Source organism: Galeopterus variegatus, unplaced genomic scaffold, assembly GCF_000696425.1.
Source record: "Galeopterus variegatus unplaced genomic scaffold, G_variegatus-3.0.2 Scaffold154, whole genome shotgun sequence".
In the NCBI taxonomy this organism is placed as follows: domain Eukaryota; kingdom Metazoa; phylum Chordata; class Mammalia; order Dermoptera; family Cynocephalidae; genus Galeopterus; species Galeopterus variegatus.
Window position 1 is genome coordinate 833,854 of NW_007726265.1, and position 14,648 is coordinate 848,501.

Consider the following 14,648-nt stretch of genomic DNA (forward strand, 5'->3'; position numbering starts at 1 on the left):
ACGTGCCTGCCCAGGCGCCCCGGCCCTGCTGGTGTTTGGAGAGAGGGCGGGTCCCCTGCCCCCTCCTCGCACAACCCCCACGTATCAAAGGGCGGCTGAGACGTGGTGAGACCTCGGGGCGCCCTGGGGGGCGGGGGGGCGGGGAGCCTGGGTCCGGAGCAGGGGAGGGGCAGAGGCGCCGGTGCTAGTTGACCCACAGGAAACGAGCGCTGCTGACCTAGTTTGGGACACCGGAAGTGGGTGCTGGGGAGAGGGGGAGACCGGCAGGCTGTCCTGGCTTCCGGGCCAGGTGGAGGGTGTTCTTGAATTGACCCCCGCCTTAATGCCTTGGAGACCCCTAGCTGCAGCTGGGAATGGGAATGAGTCAGCGCAGCTATTCCCTCCTTCCCCCAACTTATTCCTGGAGGAGGGAGACAGTTTATCCGGGGTTGGGGAGCTAGATTGGGCAGTGAGGGGTTAAACCAGGATGGGAACTCTCTGTTCCCTCAAGGAGTGGGGTGGGGGGGTGAGACCTGGAGGATTATGGGGTTGTCTCCTGCTGCCCCACACACACCAACTGGTTTGGTCACCCCTGTACTCGCCTGGCACTGCTGGGAGAGCTAGCATGAAGTGGACATCAGGTTGGGAGGAGAGAGTAGGCATTAAGGAGTGTTATGCTGCGCTGGAGAGAGACATATTTGTGACTAGGTTTGGGTGGTAGTTAGTATTCCTCCTTAGTGGTAACTGGGAAGAAGGGCAGGGGGCTCCCCCTGGAGCAGGTGATGAAACAAGAAGAAATCTCTGTCAGTACCTTCTGTCCCTGGCCCCTGGGACCCCGGCTCCCCCAGCGTACTTCTGTTGCATGGTTGCTGTGGGCACGATGCAGCCTGTTGGCACCCCCAGACACTGTCCCCTCCTTTGGGAACCACACCCCTCAGCCTTGGCACAGGGGTCAGAAAGGGGTTAATAGAAAGAAGCTCTGGGGAAGAAAGAAGGCAGTGCCCACTAGGCTCAGGTATCAAGGAGAGCGGCCTGTTCTATTGGGGCACTCTTATCACTACTCAGCCCTGGCTGATATGGACCCCAATGTCTGGGAGACAGGTGCTGTCCTCTTCCCCTTTCCCCATGGTGCCCCCTGGCACTCAGGGCCCCCAGCTCCTCCTTGGCCTAGTGCCCGCCCTGGGAGGGCGCGGCGGGCAGCGGGGGCTGGGCTAACAATGCACCATCGGGCCCTTTGTGTGCTTGCACTTGGCACCCTGGGGAAGGGTGGGGGAGGGGGGCCAGCAGGCATGGGGGGGCGGAGCGCCTCTGGGGTGGGGATAGTGAAGGCTGGGGGAGAGATGCAGAGAATGAAAGCAGGTGGGGAGGAAAGGGAAGTAGGTCAGATAGGGCTCTGGCCCCCTATTCCCAGCCAAGGCTGAGAGAACCAGCCCCTGACCCTATGGCTGCCTGGATGGCATCATGCTGGTGCCTGAGGCACAGCCTAGGACTGGTCATTTGGGTTCAGAAGTCACTGCCCAGGAGACTGATCAGATGGAGGAGGCCTGGCCTTGTACTGCCCCTTTCCTGATGGCTGAGAGACCCAGATCTCCTGGCCCAAGGCCAAGGCCCTAAGATAGTAGTAGTGAATGGGCTCCAGGCAGGGCACTGCCCTCTGATAGAAGCCTCTGGGCCTGCTTTGGGGCTTCCTGCCTCCAGCCCGCTTGGCTCCCTGACCTTCCTGAGAGTTAAAACTGCCCTGCCACCAGGGCTTGGGGCCTGTGCCTGTTTGGGCCGAGGGCTGAAGAGGAGGGTGGGAAAGGAAGGTGGGGACAGCCAGACGGATAGGACCCTGGCATGGGGTGTGCCTGCCCTGGCCTCTTCCCCCTCCTGCTGAGTAAACTCGTGAGTAAACTTGACGTTTTGCCCGGACAGTTTGAAGTTGCCTCGCCACCCCCCTGCCCCCCCTTAGTCCTGCCAACACACAAGCGGCCAGGCGCCAAGGCAGGCCTGGGGGACTGGGGGGAAAGGGATACGGCTACTGTCATCCACCATTAAGAGAAATGGGGTGGGCAAGAAAGACCCCACACACACCTAGCCAGGCTTGGGTCTTGGCAAGAGTCTTGGCTGGGGCCTGTCAGCATCTGTCCCAGAGTCTTGGGAAACCCAGGGAAAGTAGCCTTGAAGCAGGACCACTGCCCACTTCTGACCTCCACCCCAACTAGGGAAAGGTACCCAGCCATCATTTGGCCCTATGAGTTGCTGTCTTTAATGTTCACAAGCTGCCTGGCACAGGGTAAAAGCTACCTTTGCAAATTTCCTGGGGAGGCTAGAGAGGACTGCCCTCTTCATTCTGTTCCACAGGCTGGGATAGGCGACAGACAGGTGGCCTTGACATCTTAGCCCTCTTCCCTGAGGCCTCCCAGCTGCCATCACCTCTGCCCTGGAAAACAGCATCTTTAATTTCCAGCACCCTTCCTTGACCTCACACCTGGGCCTAACCTCACACATAACCTCCACTATATTCACCATCAGTCATGGCCCTGACCTCCCCCAACCCCTTCCTCCGCCTGCTAGCTTCCCCAGAACTGGGTCAGCCTTCAGAGCATCCCAGCCACCAAATACCTGTGCCAGATACGGGGGGTTGAGGGTACCCCAGGGAAAAAAAGGTTGATAGCAGGAAAATGGAGCCATTGACCCCTACAAATACATCAATCTGCTACCACTTGATGTCACTAATACCTCTTATGCCTCCCCAGGTCACCAGAATAGCAGGGAGAAATGCCTTCCCAGTCCCTGCCAGGCCTCGGAATGGGGCTCCCCCAGGCCCTTGCTTCCGACCTCATGTCTCTGGCTTCAGTTTCCTTCCTGTTTCCACTGCCCCCCCCAACTCCTCCCCACCCATATGCCCCTTTCAACAGACATCCTCTCCTCCTTCCTTCCTCCTTTCCTCCCCCTTTGCCTGGGAGCAAGGGTCCTCTCTCCCCACCATGGACCTCCTAACTTTTACCTCTTCATAAACAGTCCTCTTGGAAATTCATGACCAAGTCCTCTGCCTCCCCACCCCATCAGCAAGGCTCTCTCTGGGGAAGAGGAGAACCCAGGGCTTCTCAAGGGAACTACAACTCCCAAGGCATATACAAAGCAATTGTGATGCACACTGGGAGTTGTAGTCCTCCTTGAGCTCTCAATTTGGCTGAATCCAGAAATGTTTCTGGATGAATGTAAAAGCCAGGACTAGGATGGGTTGGAACATGGGTACCCTCTGCATCCCCCCAGTATCTTTTCGCCATCCTTTTCCCACGTGACATCATGTATCCATGACTGACATCTATCTTCCCTGATGAGACATGCTACATATCTCACCTTAAGGCTCCACCCAAAAGATGCCCACACCCTGCCCTGCTGCCCCTACAGGGGTGAAATGGAGGGGCCCCATGAACTCCCTCCCTGCCCCCTGCCCTCTAGGCTGGTTCCCTCCCTTTATGGGGATCAAAGGGCAGAGAGCAGCCCCACCCCACTCCCTCGCAGGCTGCAGGCACTAAGGCTCTCAGGAATTACAGGGACTTTGGTGCCCAAGCAAATGCTTGGGCAGGGGGAATGCTGGGAGGTTGGTGCCTGGTGGCAGAGAGAGACACTGGCCACCACCCTGGGGCGTGGAGCCTTCAATAACTGCTCATGAAGCTGTCCATGGCCTCCTGGGTTCTCTGTATGGGCCTCCCCAGTGTGCTGCCTCTTGAGGTGGCTTGAGAACAGAGTCTTGGGCTTTAGTAGGGTCTAGGGGCCTCAGCCTGCCTGGCTGGCACCAAGGCACAGGGGTGACCCTCCCCCATCCCAGGCCCACAGTTGGCATAGGGTGCTGGGAGCAGGGGGGTAGGAGGGAGAGGAGAGCAGGACTGCCAGCATCCTGGTGGGTAGGTGCCAACCGGGCCGGGAGCTGGTGAGGGGCAGCAGGCCAGCGGCGTTGAGCCAGCAGCTGTTGGGGAGAAAGGGGAGGGGGTACTTCAGGGGGCATTTCTGTGGTCCCCCCAACCTAGCAGGATTTGGGATGGCCTAGTGTCTGGCGGATACTCTCGTTCCATGAATAAGAGATACCAGGAGTTGTTTAAGTGAAACGTTGTGGCCCACCCATTCTCTGGGCTCAGAGCCCTCCTGAGTTGCCCCTCAGGCCCAGGCGGGTCCCACCCAACCGGCCAGGGTGGCAGTGCTTGCGCAAGGGGTGGGGCTAGGCGCTTCCCAGCAGATGCCCCCTCCTGGCTTCTTCCTCTTTCGGTGCCCACAGCTCCCCCAATCTGTCAACCCCCTTCAGGCCAACTCTGTCCCCCTGATCCCCCTAGCCATTGGGGGCTGGCATGAGTGCTGCCCCCTGGCCTGGTTGGCAGGGGCTGGTGCCTGGGCAAGGAACTGTGGTATGTGAGTGGGTTTGGGGTGAGGCTATGGGAGGGCGGGGTGCCGCCTTGCCCAGCCCCTGAGGGCCCCAGCCCAGTGGTGGGGGGAAGAATTGGGCCAGCTCCCAGGGAGTCTAAGGGGCCTACTATAGTATAGAGGGCCTCCTTGGGGTCCCCTATCCCACATGCCCTGAGGGGCTGGGACCTGGGCACCTGTCACCCCTGGCACTGACTGTCCAGGGTTTCCCTCCTCCCTCTTCTGGCCACTGCCGCCTCCTGTACCCTCCCCTCCCTTCTTCCTTCTCCTGGTCCCACCTCCAGCAGCCTCTCCCATTGCTCCTCCTCACCTCTGTCCTCCTGGACTCTCCCAGCTCCTACCTTTCCTACCCCTCACCTTTTTCCCCTTTTAGGACTGAGTAAGGACAGGAGGGGGTGGGTACAACTGGGGCTTTGGGCACACAGGCTGAAACTCTGGGCCTTCTCCCACGCTGCCAGCCCTCCGGTAACCCCTCCCTCCAAGCTGGGGGGAGGGGGGACAGCACCCAGAGGGTTAAGGCTGTAGGGGGAGGGGCTGGGCCAGGTCGTGGGCGGCCCCTTTGAAGGAGGGAGCTGGAGCGGGGAACAGCCACCCTACCTCCCCCCCAGCCTGGCCCTCCCCCACCCCTCCCAACCTACTGCCCCCAGGGGCCAGGAGGAGTTGCCGGTAAGGCCCCTCAGCGTTCAGGTGAGTAGGCCCTGCTCTGGCTTGGGAGATCAGGCCCCAGGGGGGCTAAGAGGCCTAGAATTGGCCAAGGGTCAGAGAAGGACTGATAAACAGGCTAGGAAGAGGGTATCCAGACTTCACTTTGGGGTTTAGGGAACTGAGGGTCTGAGGAGCTGGAGTGTGGGGAGGCCTCAGAGTCTGAGGGCACCCAAGAGGACCAGGAGAGGCAGAAAGAGGCCTACAGGAGCTGGGTGATTGCTGGGCCAGGCCAGGAGGTTGGACAGGCTGGCAAGGAGCCGGAGTCCGGGGATCGGGCTGGGGTGTCCTCTGGGGCTGGGGGGCTCAGGTTTCTGCCGGCGGCTTGGCAGGTGTGGGGTTACCAGTCAGCTCAGTTACTCAGCCGGAGACACTACGCTGGGGGGAGGGGGTGGGCACAGGACAGACCCTGGCACCTTGTGCAGTCTCTTCAGGCCCTAAGGGGAGCTGGCACTGCCTGGGCAGACCCTGCTAGGAACCCTGATGGCCAGGGTCTGTCCAAGTGGACATTGCCTGGCCCAGGGTGGGCACCCTCTGGGGAAAGTCCAGCAGCTCCAGGACTGGAAACTCTGACGGGCAGAGAGGTACAGGTTGTCCCCCCCACCCCCGCTCCACATCCGCTCGCTCTCACTACACACCCTCCTCTCCGCCACTCATCATCCCCAAATGGCCCCCAAATTTTAGTCCCTGCTTTATCCAGAAGGGGAGCATGGGTGTCCTAAACAAGACCATCTCTTGGCAAGACCAAGCCTTGGAGGGCAGGCCCTCGTGCCTGATTTAATTTCTCTGCCCCTGTCTAACCCACACATGCCTGGGAAAAGAGTATGGATGCTTGGTGCAGGGGATAAGTGGAGAAAGTGGGAGAGGCTTGAGTAAGAGGCTTGATCAAGAGAAAGAACCAGAGAGAGAACCAAAGGGGAAGAAAAAGGAGAGGAAGGGATGGTTCCTGGGAGGAGGCCTAGGGACAGAGATGTGGTAGAGAGGTGGTGAGGAGCCCGGCAAGGGCTGAAGGAAGGAAAGCAAAGAATGAATCATGTGGAGGGAAGACAAGGGTCAGAGAAGCTAGTAAGGGGTCAGAAAGAGGTGGCCACAGAAAGGGCCAAGAGTGAAGGGTGGCTTATGGACAGGGGGTACCCAAAGGTGGGAGGGTAAAGGCTGGGAAAGAGAGTTGCCCCCATTCCTTCCGCCGCCATCTTTTATCTCCCTCATATTTCCCTTGATGGGGCCTAAGGGGCTGTGGGCTAGGGCTGGTGGTATGGAAAGAAAATATGGGGGAGCACTGAGGTCTCCCTCATTTCAGGACCCCCAGCATCAGGATTGGGGGATTTGGACAGCAGGGAGAGGCTTAACCCCCACAGCACCGGGAAGCAGCCAACTCCCCTTGCCTCCTTCCCCCTTCGTGGCTTGCGGTCTCTCTTCCCCGCCTCGGCCCCCAGGAAGTGTGAGTGCTGGGGGTGGTGAGGTTAGGAGGGGGAAGCGTCATATGGGGGATGGGGAAGGCATGCCTAAGCTTGGAGGGGCTGTGGTGGGCATAGAAGGGCTCCATACGCACCTAGGGCATCCCTGGGCGGAGGACCTCTCCTTCAGAGCCCTTCCAATCCTTGAGCGAGATGTGGCTCAGCCCCTTTACCCTGCCTCCCCAACTGGACAATCCAGATGTCTGTGGCCCCTGGGCCCCAGAGGCCCTGGGAAGGGGTGAGGGAAGCTGGGGAACTAGGATTCCTGGGTCCCTGAGGACTTTGGACTGGCTGTCTGTTTTCCCCACCCCCCTGGTCCAGCCACAGGCCAAAGCCCTGGCTTCGTGCAAACTTAGCTCCAAAAAAACAGGAAGAGAACCTGAGGCTGGAGTTGGGGTGGGGGTTGGCGGTAGAAAGGAAAAAGAAGTAGGGAGGAGGGGTGGCCAGCCAAAGTGCCAGGAACATTGGGAAGAGCCTCGGGTCTCTCCATCACCCCTAGCAGGAAGATATCACAGCCTGGTCCTCATCCTCCCTAACCCCAAACTGCTGCTCCCAGAGAAACCTGGCCAGGTCCCTCTCAGGCTCCCTGGCAGAGCCTGAAGGCAGGGGCCTTGGAACCTGGGGAGGGGGGGGTTCTGTGTGCCTGTGTCTCCAGCCCATATCTATTTTCTCTGCTGCTAATCCGGGTTCTGCCTGCTGCCCCCCACACTAAGCCTCGTTCCCCTAATCCCCAGGGTGGGGGGAAGGGGGCCAGCTTTACTCAGCTGCCCTGTTGAGGGCCTCCTATCCCTGCTCTTCAGCTGGCGCAAGCCAGCAGTGTTTGCCCTGGTGCCCCCCAGCCCAGTACTGGACACTGCCTGAGGTCAGCACCTGGAAAGAGTTCCAGTCTTCTTTTTCTTTCCAAGACAGGGCCAGTGCCCTCTACCTTTTGGTTTCTTGGTGGTGGACACACCCTGGCAAGTGCCCTTGGGCACTGAGGGGTAGGTGATAGGGGCTCCCACCTTTGCTCCCCCTCCCACCTTTCTCACTCTGAAGTCTTCCCCCAACCAAAGATGGGGCAGGCTTGACTCAGGGCCCAGTTTCAAGAGAGCTGCCCACCGGCTTGGCCGGTCTAGCAGGCCTGACAGTGAGGGGAGCCTGGGGGGGTGGCGGGAAAGAGGGGAGTGATGGGGCGGGGCCCCCAGTTCTTCCCCCTACCAGGCAAACAGACCAAACAGACCTTGCCTGGTTCCCTGGCACAGCTGCCCCCCCCCAACCACCACACACACCCATGCCCACAAGGTCTTAGCAAGAGGGGGCATGCCAGGCTGGGTGGGGATGGGCCGCCTTCATGGGGCGTTGGGGGACTGGGCCCTCTGGGATACAGAGGTGGAAGGGTGCCCAAGGTGGGGTGGGCACTCTGGCACCAGTGCCCCACCCTGGCAGAAAGAAGGGGGAGGCCTCCACCCACCCACCCCTGCCAGATGATGGGGTTAGGAGTACCCCCTTGGCCTGGTTGGCACCAGCATAGTTCCAGGTGGCACCTATGTTAGCATGGGTGCCAGAGCCCTAGGTAAAAGCTGGGGGAGTTTCCCAGAAGCTGGAGAACTGTATGAACACCCTCTCCTTCCCACGTGTGTCCTCTGCTTCTTCTTCTCCCCCTCCTTCATTGCCACCTCTTGGCCATGGGCATTGGATTTGGGCCTAAGGGGTTAAACACCCACCCTTGCCCAAGCCCTGTGTGAGTTGCGTGGTGAACCAGCCTGAGCCTGTGACCTGACATCGGGGTCAGCCAATCAGTGCCCTGCCACACCAAGTTGCCACGGAGACTGGCCCTGGGGTGGGAGAAAGGAGGCGGGTTTAGCAGGGGGAATGGGTGGGGTGGGTAGGGAAGGAGGGAGAGGGATGGGGTGAGCCACGTGCCTGCGGGTGCCCAGCTCCCAGCCAATGGACAGTGCAGACAACCCCACCCATCCCTTAGGAGGGACAGGATCCACTTGGGCCCAGGAAGGTGCCCACTGCTGCTTAAGTGGCCTTTGCAGCCTCAGCCGTGGCTGCTGCTGCTGCCCACCTGGTTTTTATTTGTTCCTAAGTCCTGGGGCCATTTACCACTTGTACCATTTGTAAAGTACAGGCAGGATAACCAAAGGGAGCAAGGAGAGCTCCCAGACTGCTAGGTCCCCAGGGAGAGAAGTGGTCTAGGGACTTAAGGTGGGAACAGGTGCGCTATCTGTGGGGACCTAAAGTGTGGCTTACAAGCAAAGACAGACATGTGGCTGCTGCTCACTCAAGGTTTCCACGCGGGAGCCCGGGCATTGCAATGAAGGTGGTAGGCAAGGAGGCAGACAGAGACAATCAGTTCTTGTGTCCTAAAGAGGAAATTTGTAGCTCTTGAGTCCCCCAACACCCCTCCCCCCAATAAAAATGCTTCCCTATCAGTGGCCAGTGCTGAACAGCTGTTGGAGAGGCAGAGAGGACACTGACAAAATGTCAGTAGGACTTGCCCAAGGATCATCTGCACTAGCCTTTAATATTACAGATGAGGAACATACTACTGAGGCCTCCTCAGTGAAGGAAGTGACTTGTCCAAGGTCATGTAGCAAGAACTAACCTGGCTCCCTCTCAGTGATTTGAGGGAGGGAAGCAGACTGTCGCCAAGTAGTTTTCTTAGCAGAGGCTATCTGTATAGTAGAATCTGCCCCCAGGCTAGGCCAAGGCCAGAACATTTATTGAGCCCCTACCATGTGTCCGGCATTGTGCCATACTTGGTCTCATTTAACTCTGACCACAACCCTAGAAGTCAGGTGGCATACATGAAGAAAGAGGCTCAGAGATTAAATCACTTGTTTAACATCACAGAGCTAATTGGCAGCAGAACAAGGATTCAAACTCAAGCCTGGCTGACTTCAGAGCCCAGCTGTTTCCAGGCCCCAACACTATCTCCAGTTGCTCCAGACTCACAAAATGTCAGAGCTGAAGGGCTGAGCCCTTGGGGCTTCCACCCCACCCTCTCCTGGTACAGCTGAAGAAACTGAAGCTCAGAGAGAAATGACTTGTCCAAGGTCATTCAGCAAGATAGGGGCAGAGCCAGGACTTGAAGCAGGTCTCCTCCTAGGCCAAACTCTGGCCACAACCCCTGCCCCACACCTCTGCCAGCCTTGGGATGACTGCTGCTCTGTGTCTTCTATGGCTGCACCTTGGAGGGAAAAGCATAGAGTGGAACCATGGACCTCTGGAGATTGGGCTCTCCTGGAATGGGGAGGGAGAGGTAGCGATGGTGGCTGAGGGGGAGGGGTGGGACTGGAACTTGGCCTATTGGCAATGGGGGAGGGGGCGGGGGCGATGCTTATCTGTGTGGGGCAGGAAGCACCCGCGCCAGCACCAGCGACACCCCAGCAAAGGGTGGCTGCTCCTTGGCCCCATGGGGGAGGGGAAGATATAGGGGGGAGTGATGCTGGGAGCTGTGTTTCCCGTTTGGCTTCTAGAAGGGGGGATCTAAAAGAGGAGGTGAACTTTTGGTGGCTGGGGGAGGGGCATGATGAGGAAGAGGATGGTACTTGGAAGCTGCCTCCTCTTGTTTGCAGTGTTCTACACAGTGTACTAAATGCTTTAGAGAAATAACTTGAGTTAAAGCCCCTGGTGTACCTGGCCTCCAGCAGACCTTGGTCCAGTGTGAATCTGAACTCTCTCATCGGCCTCTCCCCAACCTCCGGGCTATGAGGAGATTACATTGTAAAGACTGTTACCCCCCTTTTCAGATGACTGAGGGCAGCTGCTGGAGCCACCCAGAGTCCTTCAGTCAATTTTCCATGAAGCCTGAACTAGGACCCAGGCATCCTATCTCCTAGTCAAGTGCTTCTTCCAAAGGGATGGGGAGTGGGGCAAGTGAAGCAGATGGATCTCTAGGAAAGAGCCAGAAAGGCAGGGCTGTTCTCAGAGACAGAATAGAATAGTACAGTGGTTAGGAACACGGACTCTGGGCCCACTGCCTGGGTTTGAACCCCATTCTTCACTTAACTTGGAGAGTCACTTCACCTGTCTGAACCTCAGTTTCCTTGTCTGTGAAATGGATGATAATCATACTTCAGAGGGTTGTAGAAGATTAACTGAGTGTAAAGTACTTAGAGTGTCTGGTGTGTGGTCATCCCTCAATAAGTGCTGGCCAATGTTCGTACTCTTTCCTCAGACCTCCTAGCAGGGATGAGCACTCTTGTTGTTGTTTTAGGGATAAGCACTCTTAACCTCTCCTCTACTTGACCCTGCAGGAGAAGATGGGGAGCTCCGAAGATGACCTAATTGGGATTCCTTTCCCGGACCACAGCAGTGAGCTCCTGAGCTGCCTCAACGAGCAGCGCCAACTGGGCCACCTATGCGACCTCACCATCCGGACACAGGGCCTGGAATACCGCACCCACAGGGCTGTGCTGGCTGCCTGCAGCCACTACTTCAAGAAGCTTTTCACTGAGGGCGGTGGTGGGACAGTCATGGGGTCTGGGGGTGGTGGGACAGCTGCTGGGGCAGTAGGGACCGGTGTGTGTGAGCTGGACTTTGTAGGGCCAGAAGCACTGGGTGCCCTGCTCGAATTTGCATATACAGCTACGCTGACCACCAGCAGCGCCAACATGCCGGCTGTGCTTCAGGCAGCCCGGCTGCTGGAAATCCCTTGTGTCATCGCTGCTTGCATGGAGATTCTGCAGGGCAGTGGGTTAGAAGCTCCCAGCCCAGATGAGGACGACTGTGAGCGAGCCCGTCAGTACCTGGAGGCCTTCGCCACAGCCACGGCCTCAGCCTCTGGAGTTCCCAATGGTGAAGACAGCCCTCCGCAGGTGCCTCTTCCACCACCACCACCACCTCCGCCTCGGCCTGTTGCCCGCCGCAGCCGCAAGCCCCGAAAAGCTTTCCTGCAAACGAAGGGGGCCCGGGCAAACCACCTAGTACCTGAGGTGCCCACAGTGCCTACCCATCCCTTGACCTACGAAGAGGAGGAGGTGACAGGCAGAGTGGGCAGCAGTGGGGGCAGTGGTCTGGGGGACAATTACAGCCCTCCCACAGGGAATGCCTCACCCCCTGAAGGGTCCCTGAGCTACGAGGCCTACGAGGGTGAGGAAGAAGAGGAGGAGCTGGTATATCCCCCGGCCTATGGGATGGCACAGGGTAGTGGGCCCCCGTTGTCCCCAGAGGAGCTGGGCTCAGACGAGGATGCCATCGATCCTGACCTGATGGCCTACCTAAGCTCCCTGCACCAAGATGCCCTGGCCCCAGGCCTGGACGGCCAAGACAAGTTAGTGCGCAAACGCCGTTCCCAGATGCCTCAGGAGTGCCCAGTCTGCCACAAGATCATCCATGGGGCAGGCAAACTGCCACGCCACATGAGGACCCATACAGGCGAGAAACCCTTCGCCTGTGAAGTTTGCGGCGTCCGCTTCACCCGGTGAGCACCAAGTGGGGAAGGGGCTCAGTGGGGGCCATGCAGGGGTGGGGAGAGGTTGTTAAGACACCCTGGAGGGACTGGAGTGTGTGTTGGTTACTGGAGTGAGGAGAGAGAGCAGGAGAAAGCAGACCAAGCGGGGTGGGTCTGGGGCATGAAGGATTTGGTGCACAAGAAGGCTGTGCTGGAAGCAGAGGAGTGGATGCTGGCAGGGCCCAGGTTAGCTGGAGGCAGATCAGCAGGGGTATACTGGGGCAGTAATGGGGAAACAAATGGTGAGGGATGAGACCGGGAGTGGGACAAGGCCTGGGAGCATGGGCAGGATGAGTTGGGGAACCCATCCTGAACACCTCCGTTGCCCCCTCACCCCTGCCTGTGCCAGGAACGACAAGCTGAAGATCCACATGCGGAAGCACACAGGAGAGCGCCCCTACTCGTGCCCGCACTGCCCAGCCCGCTTCCTGCACAGCTACGACCTCAAGAACCACATGCACCTGCATACAGGGGACCGGCCCTATGAGTGCCACCTGTGCCACAAGGCTTTTGCCAAGGAGGACCACCTGCAGCGCCACCTCAAGGGCCAGAACTGCCTGGAGGTGCGCACCCGGCGGCGTCGCAAGGACGATGCACCACCCCACTATCCACCACCTTCCACCACTGCCCCATCCCCCGCTGGTCTAGACCTCTCCAATGGCCACCTGGACACCTTCCGCCTCTCCCTGGCTCGATTCTGGGAGCAGTCAGCCCCCACTGGGCCCCCGGTCTCTACCCCGGGGCCCCCTGATGATGATGAGGAGGAAGGGGCACCCACCACACCCCAGGCTGAAGGTGCCATGGAGTCCTCTTAAAGAGGGACGAGTGGCCAGGCTGGAGCAGCACAAGGCCAGGGACACCCATGCCAAGCAGTGGGAACATGCAGGACAGAGCTGGGGTCATGGGCACTAAACCTTGCTGGCATGAGAATCAGCCCCTTCCCCCTGAGCCCTCATTCCAATTCCAAGCTGAGAAGGTTTTGGGGCAGAGGCTCCCCAGATTGGGGTGATTCCCCCAAGGAGTGATACATACAATATTATGTGTATATTTACAGTTCTATTGTAAAGGTGGGGTCCCTGTCCCCGGCTGCTCCTGGGGAGTAGAAGCAATAATGTATTTCTGATTTGTGGGGTCCCACTTCGGCTATGCGGGTTTCTAGGGAGTGGGGGCTTTGGACCAAAGCCTTGCCCCGCCCCATTCCTCCTGGAGGTTTTGGCTGTGTAAGGGGGTGAAGGACTGCCCCTCCCTTCCGAGACCCCTCCTTCCTGGTTTCTGTTCCCTTTTCCTGGCAGTGAATTATGCAAAGGGGGGCGGCAAAGAAAGGGTAGGTGGGGGAAAGCAGGTTGGAAGCTTGAAAGACTGGGGGGACTGGGCCTGTAAGGAAGGAGCCATCCCAGTACCCCTCCGCCCTGCTCCCAGCGCTGAGTCATGGGGTCCTGATGAAGGGGGCGGGGTGGCCTGATTGGCTCGCCCGCCCCTGGGGGCAGCGGGAGGGGCCCCGCCCAAGCTAGGGGAGCCGCTCCTCTCCCTGTCCCTCCCCTCCCGCGTCCCCGGGCAGGGAATGTCTTGTTCCCGCCGCTCCCTCCTCGGGGCCAGAGGGCAGGGCGGGCCGGGCTGCGTCCTACCCTCTTCTCCTCCCCACCTCCTCCACGCCCAGGTGCGAGCCGGAGCCGCCGCCACTGCTGCCGCCCCTGACTCACGCCGCCCCCGGGCTGGCGCGGCTGTGGGTGTGGGACCGGGTGAGGGGTTGGGGGGATCCTTGCGGAGAGCGGGCGAGCGGGCGCCATCTGGCGGCCGTGCCCTACGCGGGCGAGCGCCCCCGGCGGCCACTTCGAGCGAGCCGTCTTCACGAACCTCAACCACCCCTGCCCGCGCAGCCAGTGAGCGGACGCCCCCTTGCCAAGGCTGTGAGCGAATAACTTGTGGCTTGGCCGCTAGGAAAGTGGGCTGTGGACCTGTGGGAAAGAGATCTCTTTCCCAAATCCTTGCCAGCCGGGCTTCCTGTTGGGCAGGGGAGAATAATCCCCTCACTCTTCTCTTAGGATTGAATCCACCCCCATTCTGTACATAGCCACATATGTTGGTCTTGTTGAAATCTAGTTTCAGATTTTTAACTACCCAATTCTGCTGGGGGTGGGGGTTACCTTCCCCCACTTCCTCGCCGGGTGCTGGACCCCGATGCGGCCTGGGCTCTGCCTTGCACTATTTACCCTCCCTGGCCTGGCGGCCCCTCCCCCTCCTTAAAAGGGGCAGGTTCAGGGGCCCGGTGCTCTCCCTCCCTTCCATGCACCCCTATGCCCATTTGCACAGCTGCCCAGGTACCCCCAACAGTGGGGAGGGGTCACAGGGAGGGGGTAGTGGGACCAGTCCCTGTATCTATTTAAAAAGTGATGATGTAATATATTGGGGTTGGGGGGAGGTCGGGTTACCCTGGGCCTCATCTTAGCATTTCAGGTGATGGGGGGAGCCGGGGACTGGGGAGACCTGGGGCCTAGCCCCAGAGAGTGGGGTCAAAGTGGCCTCCCCTCTCCCTACTTGCGGCTTTCCCAGTCAGTGCCTTAGAGGGGGAGGCGTTTTTCCCCCTCTCCTGTTCCCTCCCCCCACCCCTGCTCCTCCACCTCGGGTGTAAGCGACAGGAAGAAATAATAATAATTTAAGATTCACAC

General features: G+C 59.2%; 1 protein-coding gene across 1 annotated transcript in view; it reads left to right on the plus strand.

The window, feature by feature from the left end:
• ZBTB7B (zinc finger and BTB domain containing 7B) overlaps nucleotides 1-14,647 on the plus strand; it is a 16,236-nt gene extending 1,589 nt beyond the window's left edge. The window contains exons 2-3 of the mRNA XM_008592712.1: nucleotides 10,787-11,952; nucleotides 12,332-14,647. Of these exons, the coding sequence (XP_008590934.1) occupies nucleotides 10,793-11,952; nucleotides 12,332-12,797 (1,626 nt within the window). The 5' untranslated portion in view covers nucleotides 10,787-10,792 and the 3' untranslated portion in view covers nucleotides 12,798-14,647. The remainder of the gene's footprint in view (nucleotides 1-10,786; nucleotides 11,953-12,331) is intronic.
• Nucleotide 14,648: the final 1 nt, after the last annotated feature.